Source organism: Danio aesculapii, chromosome 25, assembly GCF_903798145.1.
Source record: "Danio aesculapii chromosome 25, fDanAes4.1, whole genome shotgun sequence".
NCBI lineage: Eukaryota > Metazoa > Chordata > Actinopteri > Cypriniformes > Danionidae > Danio > Danio aesculapii.
The window spans coordinates 36,384,615-36,402,114 of record NC_079459.1 but is presented as its reverse complement, the minus strand read 5'-3'; the positions used below and the strand labels follow the sequence as shown (position 1 = coordinate 36,402,114).

Here is a 17,500-nt window from a genome sequence, read left to right as displayed (position 1 = left end):
GAGTAAGTGTGTGTGTCCATGTGTGCGTGTTTGTGTTTGAAAATGTGTGCGTGGTTGTGTTTGAGAATGTGAATGTGTGTTTGTGTTTGAGAATGTGTGTTTGAGTATGTGTGTGTGTGTGTGTCCGTGCGTGTGTGTTGAGTAAATCAGGAGTGTTTAGTGACCGCTGTTTGCTCATGAAGGTGACCCACAGGAAGTGACTTTTCACATTTCCTGCTGAATTACTGAACACACACACACATGAAGAAACAGTGTGTGTGTGTGTGTGTGTGTGTGTGTGTGTGTGTGTGTGTTGATGAAAGCGCAGCTCGGTTCTGCAGGAAGGAAGCAGCAGCGGCTCTGAAGTTTCTCCACAGCGAATAAACAATGATGGACTGTTATTGAGAGGAAGAGGAGACCAGAAACACACACACACACACACACACACACACACACACACACACACACACACACACACACACACACACACACACACTTGTTTTTGTGAAAGTGGGTACATCACATAGGTTTCCGTTCATTTTATACTGTCCAAACCGTATATTGTATTGCCCTCACCCCACCCTACCCCTAACCCTGACCATCACAGGAGACAGTGTGCTCTTTACTCTCTGATTAAACTCATCCTGAGGGGTTTAGAGGCTTTAGGAGAAATGGGGACGTCACCAAAGTCCTCATATTTCACCTCCTTTTTGTAATACCTGTGTCATACCCATGTCATTATACAGATTTGTGTCCTGACATGTCACAAAAACTCGTACACACACACACACTCTCTCTCTCAAAGATGCACACGCTTCATTAATTGATATTAAAATAAAAGGCGACAAGAATACATGTTAGTTTAATAAATGAAGTAATCAGATTTTTCTTTGAATGACGTTTGTGTAATGCATAATCTTCCTCATTTATTAAAAGTTCATTAAAATTAAAACATTTGAATGTAAAGTCTGAATGTGTGTGTGTGTGTGTGTGTGTGTGTGTGTGTGTGTGTGTGTGTGTGTGTGTGTGTTTATGATGACACGTCTCAATGCTCAGATACAAACACAGAGTCTCTGAGGGAGAAACTTCTGAAAGCACAGGATTCAGACCAGCAGCGGATCAACAAACTGCACAGTCTCTGGAGACACACTGACGCACGGCATGCTCACTACTGAGGGAACTAACCTCATCAGCAAATGATCATCAGATCCTTGAGCCTGACACTCTTAAAGGAGAGCCATTCGGCCCCTTTATACAAGATCTACAATGCGTCTTATCTTTTATCCATACCATAACCTTCTCTATCTCCATCAAAACTACTTTTCTCTTCACTTCTGGTCACATGGAATGCCTTTAGGGCGGGGCTATGAGTCATTTAGGGTGGGGCTTAATCATGACATCAAAACGAGCATCATTTCACTTTTACAGCCATAACATCTACATTTAGTTTTGACGCACATTCAGCTCTGCTTTCTGTGTGTGTGTGTGTCTCCACTTTCTCCAGCACACACTCGTGTTCAAGGTTTGATCTGAAGTAAACAACACAAACTCGTCTGTTTCACTCTCAAAGGCCTCTTTGTCCACCAGAGCTGAGTTTCCATCTGAGAGGACGCTTTTACTCTATTGTGTTCAACTGCAGGCCTCTCATCTGTGGCCAAACAACACACACACACACACACACACACACACACACACACACACACACACACACACACACACACACTGCAGATCAGGTCATGGCAGGTGAAGTAACTCAGTCATGTGAAATTCATCAGCAGTGCCAAATCCAGCATTTCCACATCATACACACCGTTTCTCTCTCTCTCTCTCTCTCTCTCTCTCTCTCTGTGTGTGTGTGTGTGTGTGTGTGTGTGTGTGTGTGTGTGTGTGTTTGACACATTCAGTTCACCTGCAGATCCTCACTTCATCAGTTACTCAGTTATAAACTACAATATAAAACATCTTTCAGAGACTAATGATTACAGGTCATCTACTTAAAAACAAAAAAGATTGAAAGATGGCTCATTTCTCATGATGCTGTTTATCATGTTTCTGTCTGCATCCCCCGTAATGGTGTATAATAATGTGCTCATAAAAATTATGAAAAAGCAGTACCATAAACAATGTATTTTGTGACAGCACGACGTAAACGACAGAATTTAATAATATGAAATTATTATTATTATAATTATAATTATTATTAAGATATTACTATTTTGTGTACACAATAGATTTCTTTATAATGAGCAGCCCTATCTTCAACATTTCTGCAATTTACCAATACTTATATTTCGTTCCATTTCTATGAAATTTTATTAAAGGTTTTAGTAAAAACAAAGCTTTAGACAGTCTTTAAAGTATCATATAATAAAATAATGGAGGGAAATAAATAAATCAATCAATCGGCAGAACAATAGATCAATCCACCAATAAAACAAATCAACCAATCAACCAATTGATTAACCAACCAAATCAATCAATTAATCAACTAAAATGAATTCAATTCAATTATATCAAACAAAACAAACAACCAATCAACCAACCAAGCCACTAACCAACCAACAAACCCAACCAACCAACTAATCAACTAATCAACCAACCAAGCAATCAACAAACCATCCAACTAATCAACAAATTATCCAACTAATCAACCAATCAACCAACAAACCAACCAAACAACCAATCAATCAACCATTCAATCAACCAACCAACCAAAAACCAATCAACTAATAAACCAACCTAGCAATCAACAAACCATCCAACTAATCAACCAACTATCCAACTAATAAACCAATCAACCAACCAACCAACCAACCAAACAAACCAACCATGCAACTAATCAACCAACCATCCAACCATCCAACTAATCAACCAACTATCCAACTAATAAACCAATCAACCAACCAACCAACCAACCAAACAAACCAACCATGCAACTAATCAACCAACCATCCAACCATCCAACTAATCAACCAACCAAATCAATCAATCAACCAAATTAAAACATATAATATTTGATTAATTTAAATAAACAAACCAGCTAACCAACCAATCAAACCAAACAACCAATCAACCAACCAACCCACCAAACCAACCCACTAACCAACCAAATGACCAACCATTCAACCAACCAAACCAACAATTCAACCAACCAAACAACCATCCATCCAACTTATCAACAAACCAACCAAACCAATCAATCAACCAACCAACCATCCAACTAACTAACCAAACATCCAACTAATTTACCAACCAACCATCCAGCCAACCAACCAACTGAACAACCCTCCAAACCAACCAACCAACCAACCATCCAACTAATCAACCAACCAAACCAACCAACCAACCAACCAACCAACCAACCAACCAACCATCCAACTAATCAACCAACCAAACCAACCAACCAACCAACCATCCAACTAATCAACCAACCAAACCAACCAACCAACCAACCAACCAACCAACCAACCAACCAACCAAACCAACCAACCATCAAACTAATCAACCAACCAACCAACCAACCATCCAACTAATCAACCAACCAAACCAACCAACCAACCAACCAACCAACCAACCAACCATCCAACTAATCAACCAACCAAACCAACCAACCAACCATCCAACTAATCAACCATACAAACAAACCAACCAACCAACCAACCAACCAACCAACCAACCAACCAACCAACCAACTATTCAACTAATCAACCAACCAAACCAACTAATCAACCAACCAAACCAACCAACCAACCAACCATCCAACTAATCAACCAACCAACCAACCAACCAACCAACCATCCAACTAATCAACCAACCAAACCAACCAACCAGCCAACCAACCATCCAACTAATCAACCAACCAAACCAACCAACCAACCAACCAACCATCCAACTAATCAACCAACCAAACCAACCAACCAGCCAACCAACCATCCAACTAATCAACCAACCAAACCAACCAACCAACCAACCAACCATCCAACTAATCAACCAACCAAACCAACCAACCAACCAACCAACCATCCAACTAATCAACCAACCAAACCAACCAACCAGCCAACCAACCATCCAACTAATCAACAACCAAACCAACCAACCAACCAACCAACCATCCAACTAATCAACCAACCAAACCAACCAACCAACCATCCAGCCAACTAATTTACCAACCAACCATCCAACCAACCAATCAACCAGCCAGCCAACCAACCAACCAACCAAACAACGGACCATCCAACTAATCAACCAACCATCTAACCAAACCAACCAACCGACCGACCATCCAACTAATCTACCAACAAACCAACCAACCCAACCAACCATCCAACTAATCAACCAACCAACCAATTAACCAACAAATCAACGAACCAACCAATCACTTTCTTCATTACATTGATTTGCATTATTCTTTCCTCTTTATTCTGCTTAAGTCTCTCTCATTTTTACACACACACACGCACGCATGCATGCACGCACGCACACACACACACACACAGAGACAGATGACGTGGCTGTGGTTGCTGAACTGAAACGTCTGAACAAACAGTGTGAATGTCAGTGTTACGGCTGACGGAGGCCCGGCCCTGAGCGCAGACCTCACGACATGAACAGACTTGAGGAGCAGGGTGTGTGTGTTCACTCTGAGCTGCAGAAAACACACACTCCATCCAGCAACAGGGTGTGTGTGTGTGTTCACTCTGAGCTGCAGAAAACACACACTTCATCCAGCAACAGGGTGTGTGTGTTCACTCTGAGCTGCAGAAAACACACACTTCACCTAGCAGAACACCATGCATACTGTGGTGAAGTGTGGGATAGCAGGAGTGAGGAGTCTGAGAAAGAGCACACCAACCCAATCTTTAACCCATCTTAACGTCGATCTTTAACCCAACTGAACAATATTATTACGTTCAGACCATTCATTTAGTCACAGATTGATTGGATTAACTGGTTGGTTGGTTGGTTGGGTGCTTGACTGATTGATTGATTGGTTGGTGAGATGGTCAATGGGTTGTTGAATTTGTTGGTCAGTTGGCTGGTTGGTCTGTTGGTTGATTGATTGATTGATTGATTGATCAGTCGGTTGGTGGGTGAATGGGTTGATTGTATGGTCAGATGGACGGTGGATTATTAAATTGGTTGGTCTGTTGGTTGGTGGGTGAGCTGACTGATGTATTGGTTGGTTGGGTTGACGGGTTGGTTGGTCAGATGGTTAATTGTAGAGATGATTGGTTGATCAGTTGGTTGATTGGTGGGTGGGTGGATAGATTGTATGGTCGGTGGGTTATTAATTTGGTTGGTCAGTTGGTTGGTGGTTTGGTTGACTGACTGATTGATTGAATAGTTAATTGGTGGGTAGGTGAGTTGATTGAATGCTCAGATGGTTGGTAGGTTGTAAAATTGGTAAGTCAGTTGGTTGGTGGTGTGATTGATTGTTTGATTAGATGGTTGGTGGGTTATTTGATTGATTGATCAGTTGGTTGGTGGGTGGGTTAATTGTATTGGATTGTATGGCCAGAAGGCTGGTGGGATATTAAATTGGTTAGTTGTTTGGTTGTTGGGTTAACTAATTGACTGTTTGGTTAGATGGTAGGTGTGTTGTCTGATTGGCTGGTCAGTTGATTGGTTGATTAACTGGTTGGTGGGCTATTAAATTGGTCGGTTGGTTTGTGGGTGGGTGGGTAGACTGATTGATTAGTTGGACAGATGGTTGGTTGGAGGGTTGATTGATAAGATTGTATAGTCAGATGGTTGTTGGGTAATTAAATTGGTTGTTCAGTTGGTGGGTGGGTTGTCTGAATGTTTGGTCAGATGGTTGTTTGGTGGGTTGATAGATTGTATGGACAGATGATTGGCTGGCTGGCTGATGGCTTAATCGATTGATTGGTTATATAGATTGTATGGTAAGAAGGTTGTTGGGTTATTAAATTGGTTGGTCAGATGGTTGGTTAGTTTATGGGTGGGTTAATTCACTGATTAGTTGGTCAGTTGGTTGATTAGAAGGTAGGTTGATTGATTTATTGGTTGGTTGGTAGGTGGGCTGATAGAGAAGTTGGCTGATTGGTAGGTGGGTTGATTGATTGATTGGTTGATTGATTGATTGTTGTACGGTGGGCTGCTCAGTTGGTTGGTGGGTTGATTGATTGATTAGTTGGTTGGTTTGTGGGTGGATGGGTTTATTGATTGGTTGGTCAGATTATTGATGGGTTATTTGATTGGTGGGTAAGTTGGTTAGTGGGTTAATGGAATAGTTGGTTGGTTAATTGATTGATTTGATTACTTCATAGAATTATTTTCCACAATCATTTCATTTCAGATTTTTATGCAGTTCTTGAAAGTACATAATGTTGTAAATGCATGTGTAAACCGTTTGATTGAGTGAGTCCTATGCGGTGGGTTTGGTAAATGTGAATATGCAGATGTGCGTCTCTCACATGAGGCTCTGTCTGAAATGAGCGGGACACTGGGGCTCCTCGTCTTTCTGAGGGTCCGTCAGCTCGATCGGGGTCACCAGGCCCATATCATCACCCTGATCAATCAGCCCCGTCATCATTATCTACCAAAAAAAACAACAACAACAGCAAGGATTATACACTTCATAATGGTTTCACACTGAATTTAATAGGTAGTAAAACACACATATGAACTGATTAAGATATCAGCCTAGATATAATTAACCTACTTGAGCAGAAATGATAAAAACAAATGTGAATGTTGTCAAGAAAATCCTCTGGAAAGCCTTTTATTCCTGATCATGTGTTATTTTCTCTCTTCTGCGTAGTTTGTTATAATTTTTGTCAGTCTGCAGTACTCAATGTTTTTTCTGATTAATACAGCACTAAACAAGGCAATAGTTCATCAATTTCAGCAGCAATAATCAACATAATATGTCATTTTCGTTTGGTTGCATTATTTAATAGTAATAAAAATAAACTAATAAATAAATAAATCAAAAAAACATGCAAGTTTAGTTTGGTTGCATTGTTTACTAATAATATTAATATTTAACATTAATATTATCGTCATAATTAATATTAATATTAACGTTTCATTCTGTTGCATTGCTTAATAATAATAATATTAATAATAAACTAAATATGCAAGTTTTGTTTGATTGCATTGTTTAATTATAAAACTAATAATCAACAAAACATCCAAGGTTAGTTTGGTTGCATTGTTTATTAATATTTAGCAAAATATGCTATTTTTGTTTGATTGCATTGTTTAATTATAATACTAATAATCAACTAAATATGCAAATTTAGTTAGGCTGAATTGTTTAGTAATATTAATATTTAGCAAAATATGCAAGTTTACATTGTTTACATTATGTGCCTCCAATATGGCCGATTCATTATGCATCATAAAAACACTCTATAAGTATCCTATAAGTATATCTGCACCCCTAAGCCCTTAAAATACACCCTAGATAGGCAGCTTAGACTGAGTTAAAGACATACTGTAAAACACACCATTATGATTATCCATAAAAAGCTCAGATTTCTCCCGCAAACACACAGAAATGCAGCATTAGGTTACACACACACACACACACACACACACACAGCGACTGAAGGCTGACCTAGAAAAGTGAAAGGGTGTATTGTGTTGAGCAGCTCAGAAGTGCCAGCATCTAAACACACTCATGTGGGCAGATCGCATTAGTTCAACCAGCCGCATGCGAGAAAGAGCCAATGCTTTAAAAAAAAAACATTGAAGAAAACAGAACGTGTGTGTTCGTGTTTAACTGTGTGTAAGCAAATGTTCATCAGACACAGAGCGGCGCATGGGTTTCGATTCAAAGCAGCAGATTTCCTTACAGTTACTCAAGCCTGCAGGAATTATCATTAACGCTCTTCATGAAGCCATCATCACAATAGCAGAGACGGCTCGTTTTTCACTTTGGGAAAAGATCGTTTTAAAACATCCACATCCACCCGGAGGCATCAGCTCTGTTTCCACTGAGATGCGAATTAAGTTCAAGTTCATTTATTTATAGAGCACATTTATAAACAGCAAGACTGACCAAAGAGCTGGACATAAGTCAAAGTAAAATAAAAAGACAAGCCAAGAGAACAATATTAAAAAGCCAAGCTAAACAGGTACGTTTCTAGGAGTGATTTAAAAATATAGTGATGGAGCCATTCTAATCTCAAAGGGCAAAGTGTTCCATAACCAAAGACCCGCCACAGAGAAAGCTCTGCCCCCTCTACATTTCAGTCTGGACTGAGGAACTAAAAGAAGATTTTGAGAATATCAATGCAGCAGCTCTGAGAGATTGGGGTTTGGGGTTTGATTTTGAAGAGATATATATACCAGTAAAAGCACTTCAAAATCAATTCTGAATTGGATGGGCAGCCAATGGAGGGCCCTGAAGCTAGATTTATACTTTCGTCTGGTGCCGCATCACACACCTCCGCTGACTCCGCGCGCACTTCACGAAACAGACAAGGCTTTTATACTTGCCGCATTAACTGTTGTGATATTCTTTAAAACAACAGGGGGCGGTCAAAAGCAACCCACCGTAAAATCAGACGGATAAACAGAGAAGTAGAACGTTTCCGGAACAGTCATATCATTAATAACATTTTAAACTAATTATTTTTATACATTATTTTAATGATTTTAAGCATTTTTAAAACCATTAAAGATTTTTTTTTAATCAAACTTTGATTCGTCACTTGCTTTTGTTCATATCTCGGACAGTTTTACCTTTTAAAGTTTATTATAATATTAATCACAAGAGAACACGAGTTGCTCTACAAATATAGTTTTATTATGGCAAGAATAAAAGCAAAAAAGTACACTTACTATAAAATACAGATGTTTTTTAGATTTAGCCCCGCTGCACAGTTCACACATTACTGTCTGGCTAGTTTCTGTCCTCTACTTATGCTGAAAAAGGCAATAATGGTCCAACAATCCTGAGCATTATCACCAATAAAGCCTAGAAAACAGGCCATGAATATATTGTAAACCGATATATTCCTTCCTAGTTATCAAAGTAATAATTTGTTCCTTAATTACAGTTTTGTAACTATTAAATTGTTTTAAATTCAAAATTAAACAAAGTCCATCAGTGTTAAACCCATGGCTGGTGGAAAAACATGTTTCTGTAATCGTGTCTCTGGGTCTCTACTTTTGCCATGACCCCTGGTTTTAATAAACTTATCCTTCAGGTTTTCCCAAACCTTTTAACAAAAACTTTCTCCTTTTCCACGGCTGTTCTAGCCAAGAATGATTGATCATCTGGTTATCTCTCTGATCACGGATCATAAAGGTGTCTGTACAGTCGTTCTGTTTCAGGCAAAACATCTTCTGAGTGTTTCATATTTAACTCAAACCCGGTGCACTGTTTGCTCGATTCTCAAAAAATGCCGTGCACACCGCCAGCCGAAATCATGTCATGTGCACCCAAAGCGAACATCCGCAAACTCCGCGATGACGCCACAATCGCCGCGCGCACTCAAGCGAAAGCGTTAGTGGTGTCACGATTCTCCAAATCCTCGATTCGATTACATTTTCGATTCTAAAGTCACGATTCGATTCGATTCTCGATTTTTAACAAAAAAATTTTTTAAAGCACAAGCTATGCCATTTTAAGACGTATATGCAATATAATAACATCTGACCTTTGTTTTGAAGTTTTATTCCAAATGAAGACGGGAGAGTAGTTTGTGTTACACTTGTCGGTTTAACAGATACATCTATGTTTTTGTGGTGCCTGCGGAGATGCCCGGCCATGTTAGTCGTGCTGCCGGTGGAATAATGTGGTATATGCACATTGCAAAGCTTGCAAACTGTGTTTTTTTCTGTCGACAACACGAACGTTGTCAACATAACTCACTGGAAATCCAAAATACTTCCACACTGGCGACTTCAGTGAAAGATGAGGGGGTTCAATTTCTTTCGATGGGTCTCCTGCGTCTGCAGTTGCCATGCTGTCTCATGGCTGTTAGGTTGACGCGCATGCGTGAGTTTTTTTCCGCTTGGCAAGTCAAGCTGCTGCTGACGTGACATAGGGGCGGGGCAGCATCGACAATTCCATTTTTTGATTCGATAATCGAGATTAAGCATGAATTTCGATCGATTTCGATTAAAAATCGAAATCGTGACACCCTTAGAACGCGTCAAGTATAAACCAGGCTTTAGAAGAGGGGTAACGTGGTCATGTTTCCTACTATTATAAATGAATCAGCAGCAGCATTTTGGAGCAAGTCAAGGTGAGAATTTTGTGAGTTTGCGATGCTACAGTAAAGTGCATTGCAGTAGTCTAACCGTGACGTGATAAAAGCATGGACAGCCATCTCTAGTGGGGTGGGATTTAAGAAATGTTTAACTTTAAACAGCAAGTGGAGTTGATAAAAACTGGAGCCAATAGCCGAATATGTCTGATATGTTTGTCTAGTTTTAATGACTCATTAAGGATGACCCAAAGACTTCGCACACGGGGGGATCTGAAGCCAGATAAGCAGCCCAGATATAGGCCTGAACATTATCAGTAGGGCTGAAAACAACCATCTCTGTCCTGTCATCATTTAATGCTAAAAAATAGTGGAATAGCCAGATTATTAGAATCAGATTTATGCGCAGAACTGGAAGATTTCATAAAGCATTTGTGAATAACACACACATTTATATCTGATCAGCATCTGACAAACACTACATCACGTCACATCAGGGTTTATTCGTATATTTACTGAATGTCTTCAGATGTTTCTCCATGTCCTCTTACGGAAATGTGCCACATAGGAAAAAGCTGGAGGTCTTTCAGATGTGAAAACACTCAGGCAAGTGATAACAGCGTACACACATACACACACACACACACAGCTGACTAAATAGCTGGTCAACCTAGCCACATCTGGGAGAGAGTGACTGAGAGAGAGAACAAGCTGATAACAAGCGCTAAATATAGAGGTGTGACTGACCACACACACACTCCAAGACATCTAACACACACACACACTCTTTCTCTGGAACATCTGACACAAACACGCACGTGCACGCACGCATTTGTTTTTGTGAAAGTGGGTACATCACATAGGTTTCCATTCATTTTATACTGTCCAAACCGTATATTGTATTGCCCTCACCCCACCCTAGCCCCAAACCCTGATCATCACAGGAGACAGTGTGCTCTTTACTCTCTGATTAAACTCATCCTGAGGGGTTTAGAAGCTTTAGGAGATATGGGGACGTCACCAATGTCCTCATATTTCACCTCCTTTTAGTAATACCTGTGTCATACCCATGTCATTATACAGATTTGTGTCCTGACATGTCACAAAAACATGTACACGTACACACACACTCTCTCTCTCTCTCTCTGAAACATCTGACACAAACACACACATTCAGGATGGGTATATGGACGGATGGATGAATATATGGATGGACAGATATATGGATGGACAGATATATTGATAGATGGATATATGGATGGATGGATATATGGATGGATAGATATATGGATGGGTATATGGATGGATATATGGATGGATGGATATATGGATTGATAGATATATGGATGATGGATGGATGGATAATATGGATGGATGGATGAATATATGGATAGATGGGTGGATGGATGGAATGGGAAGGATCAATGGATAGATGGATGGATAGATATATGGATGGGTATATGGATGGATGGATGAATATAGGGATGGATAGATATATGGATGGATGGATATATGGATGGATGGATGAATATATGGGCTGATGGATGGATATATGGATTGATAGATATATGGATGGATGGATATATGGATGGACGGATGAATATATGGATAGATGGGTGGATGGATGGGATGGATGGATATATGGAAGGATGGATGGATGGATGGATGGATGGATATATGGATGGGTATATGGATGGATGGATGAATATAAGGACTGATGGATGGATATATGGATTGATAGATATATGGATGGATGGATATATGGATGGATGGACGGATGAATATATGAATGGATAGATGAAAATATGGATAGATGGGTGGATGGATGGATGGATTGGATGGATATGTAGATAGATAGATAGATGGATATATAGATAGATGGATGGATATGTGGAAGAATAGATGGATATATGAATGATGGAAGGATATATGGACGGATGGATGGATGAATCAATGGATATATGAAAGGATAGTTGGACGGATGGATCAACAGATATATGGATAGACGAATGGATGAATGTATGAATATAAAAATGGATGAATGGATATATAGATAGATGGAAATATGGAAGGATGGATGGATATATAAGATAAATAGACACAAGGACAGATGAAGGGATATATGGATGGACGGGAGGATTTATAGGTGGACGGCTATATGGATGAATATATGGATGGATGGATGGATGGAAGGGATGGATGGATGGATATATGGATGATGGAAGGATATATGGATGGATGGATCAATAGATATATGAAAGGATAGATTGATGGATTTACAGATATATGGATAGACGAATGGATGGATGTATAAATATAAAAATGGATGAATGGATATATGGATGGATGGATAGATGGAAATATGGAAGAATGGATGGATATATAAGATAGATAGACACAAGGACAGATGGAGGGATATGGATGGATATATAGATGGATGGATGAATATATGGATGGATGGATGGATATATGGATGATGAAAGGATAGATGGATATATGGATGGATAGATATATAGAAGGATGGATAAAGGTATGTATGTACACTCAGCTTCTTTACACAGGCTGTTAGTTGCGCACCTGTAAAGCAATCCTCCTCCTCCTCCTGCTGAACTCCTCCTGACCTCACCTTTAGTGTTATTCAAATTCAGCTCTTCTAGAAAGTGAAAGTGCTGCGGTCACACTCGCCTTTGCTGATTTCCTGATGCGCTGCTCAGAAGACTATCAACAAGCTAAAATACCTTTAAATAACATCCAAATGGTCCAAGAATTACTCTCAAACTATTTGCATACCAACATTTCTCATATGCATTTAGCAGAGGATTTAAAACACTTCCCATTATCAGATAGAAACCGTTTATGAATGCTATGAGAAGATGTTGATATATTGAGATGTTGATATGAAGATGTTTTTCAGAAACACAAAGTGTTGATAAGAAAGGGTCTGGATCATATGGAGAGGAGAGAGTAATACGTATTTCAAAGACAATGCAAGTAAGATTCTCTGATATATTACAAAGCAAGTCAGAAAGATGATTATGGCTGCACTAAATATATATATATCATTATCACAATAACGGTATTTGCAATATTTGTATGACAGAAAGATGTGATCATTGCAATTGTATTTGCCAAGCATTTGTGTGTTGCATACACATGTAATTTATCCAGATTTGACCGATCGTATATCCATAATTGTTCCCCTTAGTTTGTCATTGGTTTTATGAACATTTGTATTATATAATCACTATTTTATTCACTGTTTATGTAATATCCAGTGCTTTGGCAACACAACAAGTCAAGCCAACTGAATATGATTTAACATATTAAATTAAAGAGAATTTAGAGCTTCTTGATCAGCATCAATGACTATTTCATTGCAAATACAGAACATAATAAAAATAATACATAATATAAAAACCTAAAACTGTTTTGTTTTTAGATTTACTTAAGATTTTAAGCTTTTCAAGATTCCCATTTAGGAATAATTCTCATTTAATTAGACTTAAAGCATTAAAAATAGGACTTCGTAAAACATTTACAACATGTTGTATTACAAATTAAGTTTAGTTGAGGTCTTCATAATTTAGATCGAAGCGCTAATTTCAGAACATTTTACACAATCTCTGACCTGCAGTTTCTGCATTGTTTACAGCTCTGTTTGTGTGTCTCCATGCGAGATGTTGAGGATGATATTTAGTGTATTGTTATATGATTGATGGAGCTTAGAGGACGTTGCATTATGTTGCCGTCTCGCCCAGGGTTGCCAAGTAATCACTTTTTCTGTACAGATTTAACAGATTTAACATGCATTGTTTTTTATACATCAACTATTTGTTTAAACAAACTATATTTATATGGTTTCGCTGAAATACTTTATCCTAAATATTTATATTCTTCTAAAGATTAAAAGCTGATCATGTTCTAATATATATATGTGAAAACAGTGTGCCAGGCTGGATAGTATGAGCAAGATCATGATAATCAAGAAAATTCATAGGTCACACTTTACAATACGCTTCATTAGTTAATGTTAATTAACGCATTTACTAACATGAACAAACAATGAACAATACATTTACTACAGTATTTGATCATGTTAGTTAGCATTAGTAAATGAAAATACAGTTGTTCATCATTAGAGCATTAACTAATGTTAACAAGCATGGACTTGGATGTTAATAACGCAGTAGTAAATGTTCAATTATGATTAATAAATGCTGTTCAAGTGTTGTTCATGATTAGTTCATGTTAGTAAATGCATTAACTGATGAACCTTATTGTAAAGTGTTACTGATTTATAAACACTGCTTATAATATTTTAATCCCAAAAGAAACCCTGTATGATGCATGTGTGACCCCAGACTACAAAAGTCAGTCTAATGCTGTATGGGTATATTAAAGGCAATAGCACAATATGCATTGGTATATTAAAGGCAATAGCAAAATGTGCATTGGTATATTAAAGGCAATAGCAAAATATGCATTGGTATATTAAAGGCAATAGTAAAATATGCATTGGTATATTAAAGGCAATAGTAAAATATGCATTGGTATATTAAAGGCAATAACAAAATATGCATTGTTGATCTTATGAATACGCTAAAAAATCATTTAAAAAAGTCAACATCACGTTCCATAAATATATTTTGTAAATACTACAATCAAAACTCCTCAGCCAAATCCTCAGCCAAATACTGTCCAATCCTAACAAGCCATATATTAATGGAAAGCTCATTTCCTCAGCTTTCATGCTAATATAAAATATGCATAAGCATCAGTTTTAATGCATGTGCACTTACGACTGCTTCTGTTCACCAAATTTATATTGCTAAAATAGGTTTTTCTGCATTTTGCATTAAATACAGTTTCACCAGATGACGTGAAAAGCTTTTTTTTAATGAAGAATGAATCATTTTTAGGCTAATTAGGACTATTCTGCATGATACATAATAATCAAATCACAAGCAGAGATCAATATAAAAGAGCAAAGATGCTAATTATAGGAAACAATGCTTTCTGATTTTCCCAAAAGCCGATATCACTGTATAGTCTTCATCTTATAAATAAATATAAACAATAGTTGTAATTAAAAGCAACAAACGTTATGATTTCCCTTGTGCTTTTAAGCTCTTTTGAAATATTTAATAATAATCAAAGATCTAAAAACATGCAAATGATAAACTTTTTACCTCACAATGACCAACTATTGTACCTGATCAACTATAATAAAGACTTGCACATGCTGCGATGTGAGTATTGTGGATGTGTTTATTGCGATATCGATGCTGAAATGATATATTGTGCAATATATATACTTCAGAGTCACATAAAGTGAAGGAAAATGCATATTTAACCTCCTCTCCAGCGTTTATGCTTACGAATAAATTACGTCAAAAATTAATAGAGTAGTCTTGACAAACTACACACCAGTCTAAATCCACAACCCTCATGCGCCGACTGTAGCTAGTTGTTTTTTAATGGGAAGCTTAAAAAGAATGCATCTCCTAAATTTGTGTAGGACACGCTTACTAGATATGGAGTACATACTTATCATCGTAATAACAAGACACACACGCATTCATTCCTGTACATCGAGGGTTATTTTGAAAGGTAAGGATCCTTAAAACAGCACATTTAGGATGGTTATTACTTTCCGTTTCTTCTGAAGACCTGTTGTTTACATCGTTTACTGTCTTACTTACGCACAAAAATGGAGTCTTTGTAGTAAAAAGCAACACAATGTCATAGCTTAGAGTGTTACAAACAAAATATGACCACAAACTGAATAAAAAGTCAAAGCTATGATTACTAAAATCTTAAAGCAGTCGAGTGTTCTGACATGATGCATAAGCTATCTAGGAGCCACTTTTAATAAACTAGAGCGCCATAGTTTAGTGCTTGCTTATTTTGTAAAAACCTGGCAACCCTGATCCCACCTGCACGTCCAACATGACTAAACAGTGAGCAGACATGCAAACCGGCAGAAGGTCGACATCTGGGCACTGAGCGCACTAGAAAGATGTCAGAAGTATGACTTAGAAATAATGCAAATGTAAGAAAATCTCCACCGCCGACACGTTCTGCGTCCTGACGTGACTAACAGCAGACTCTAGTGTTTCTATAACTCTACATGAGCTGGCATTTATAACCCAAGCAGAACAGAGGCTGAGGAGACGTCTGGAGGATGAGGTCTGAAAGATGCATTCAAAGGACATCTGCTGGAAGAATGACTGCAATTAATGCTGCTCAATCTCTCTTCGGGTTTTTAAGATCTCAAGAGCATATCAAGTAAAATGTGATCCTTTTAAATATTTCCCAAGTGATGTTTAACTGAGCATTTCCCACAGTATTTCCTATTACATTTGATCTTCTGGAGAGAGTCTTGTTTCTTTTAGTTTGGCTGGAACTGAAGCAGTTTTTACACTGCATGCTCAATATTATTAGCCTTCTTTAGAAATTATAGATTTTTTCAGGTATTCAAGCATGGGCTGCACAGTATATCGTTTGAGCATGGATATCGCAATGTGTGCATCCGCATTAATCACATCGCAAGATATGCAACGTTGAGTTAGGATTATATATGACCAGAAACCACAGGTCAAACCACAGGAGAGTTGTGGAGACGCTGCAGAACTGAACCACAATAGAGTGAGTTTGTCATCTGCATGTGTTTTTAAGGCAGTGACTGTGAGCATTTGAAGAGAGTTTAAAGCATTTTATTTGTGCATAAAGAAGTTTAATAAAGATTCATTTCATTTAAATCTATATATGGTGAAGACTATACAGTGCTATTTTACATTTGATTATTACATTTCTGTACCTGAATACTCTCCAACATTTCTATTTCACTTTATTATTTGCTCCATTGTGTTTATTTATGACTGTAGTTTGTTTATTTTATATCTATATATAACAAATTACATAAAATATGTATTTATATTTCACTCCACTACAAAATAATGCAAGTAATGACTTTGCAAATACAGCTATTGAAGTCATCTGGTGAAATAATATCGCAATAGACCGATGCAGTCAGAATTATTAGCCCCCCTTTTAATTATTTTTTCTTTTGTAAATATTTCCCAAATATGTTTAACAGAGCAAGGAAATGTTCACAGTATGTCTGATAATATTTTTTCTTCTGAAGAAAATTTTATTTGTTTTATTTTGTCTAGAATTAAAGCAGTTTTTAATTTTTTAAAAGCCATTTTAATGTAAAAAATATCATCATTATACAATGACTTACCTAATTACCCCAGCCTGCCTAGTTAACCTAATTAACCCAATTAAGCATTTAAATGTTTTAAAAAAAGCCTTTAAAAAGCCTTCTAATATTA

The 17,500-nt window shown here is 37.7% G+C and overlaps 1 protein-coding gene across 1 annotated transcript in view; it reads right to left on the bottom strand.

Annotated features, from left to right (window-relative positions):
* Positions 1–17,500, bottom strand: part of LOC130219192 (GRAM domain-containing protein 2A) — a 51,280-nt gene that overhangs the window by 25,430 nt on the left and 8,350 nt on the right. The window contains exon 2 of the mRNA XM_056451500.1: positions 6,414–6,535. Within this exon, the coding sequence (XP_056307475.1) occupies positions 6,414–6,532 (119 nt within the window). The 5' untranslated portion in view covers positions 6,533–6,535. The remainder of the gene's footprint in view (positions 1–6,413; positions 6,536–17,500) is intronic.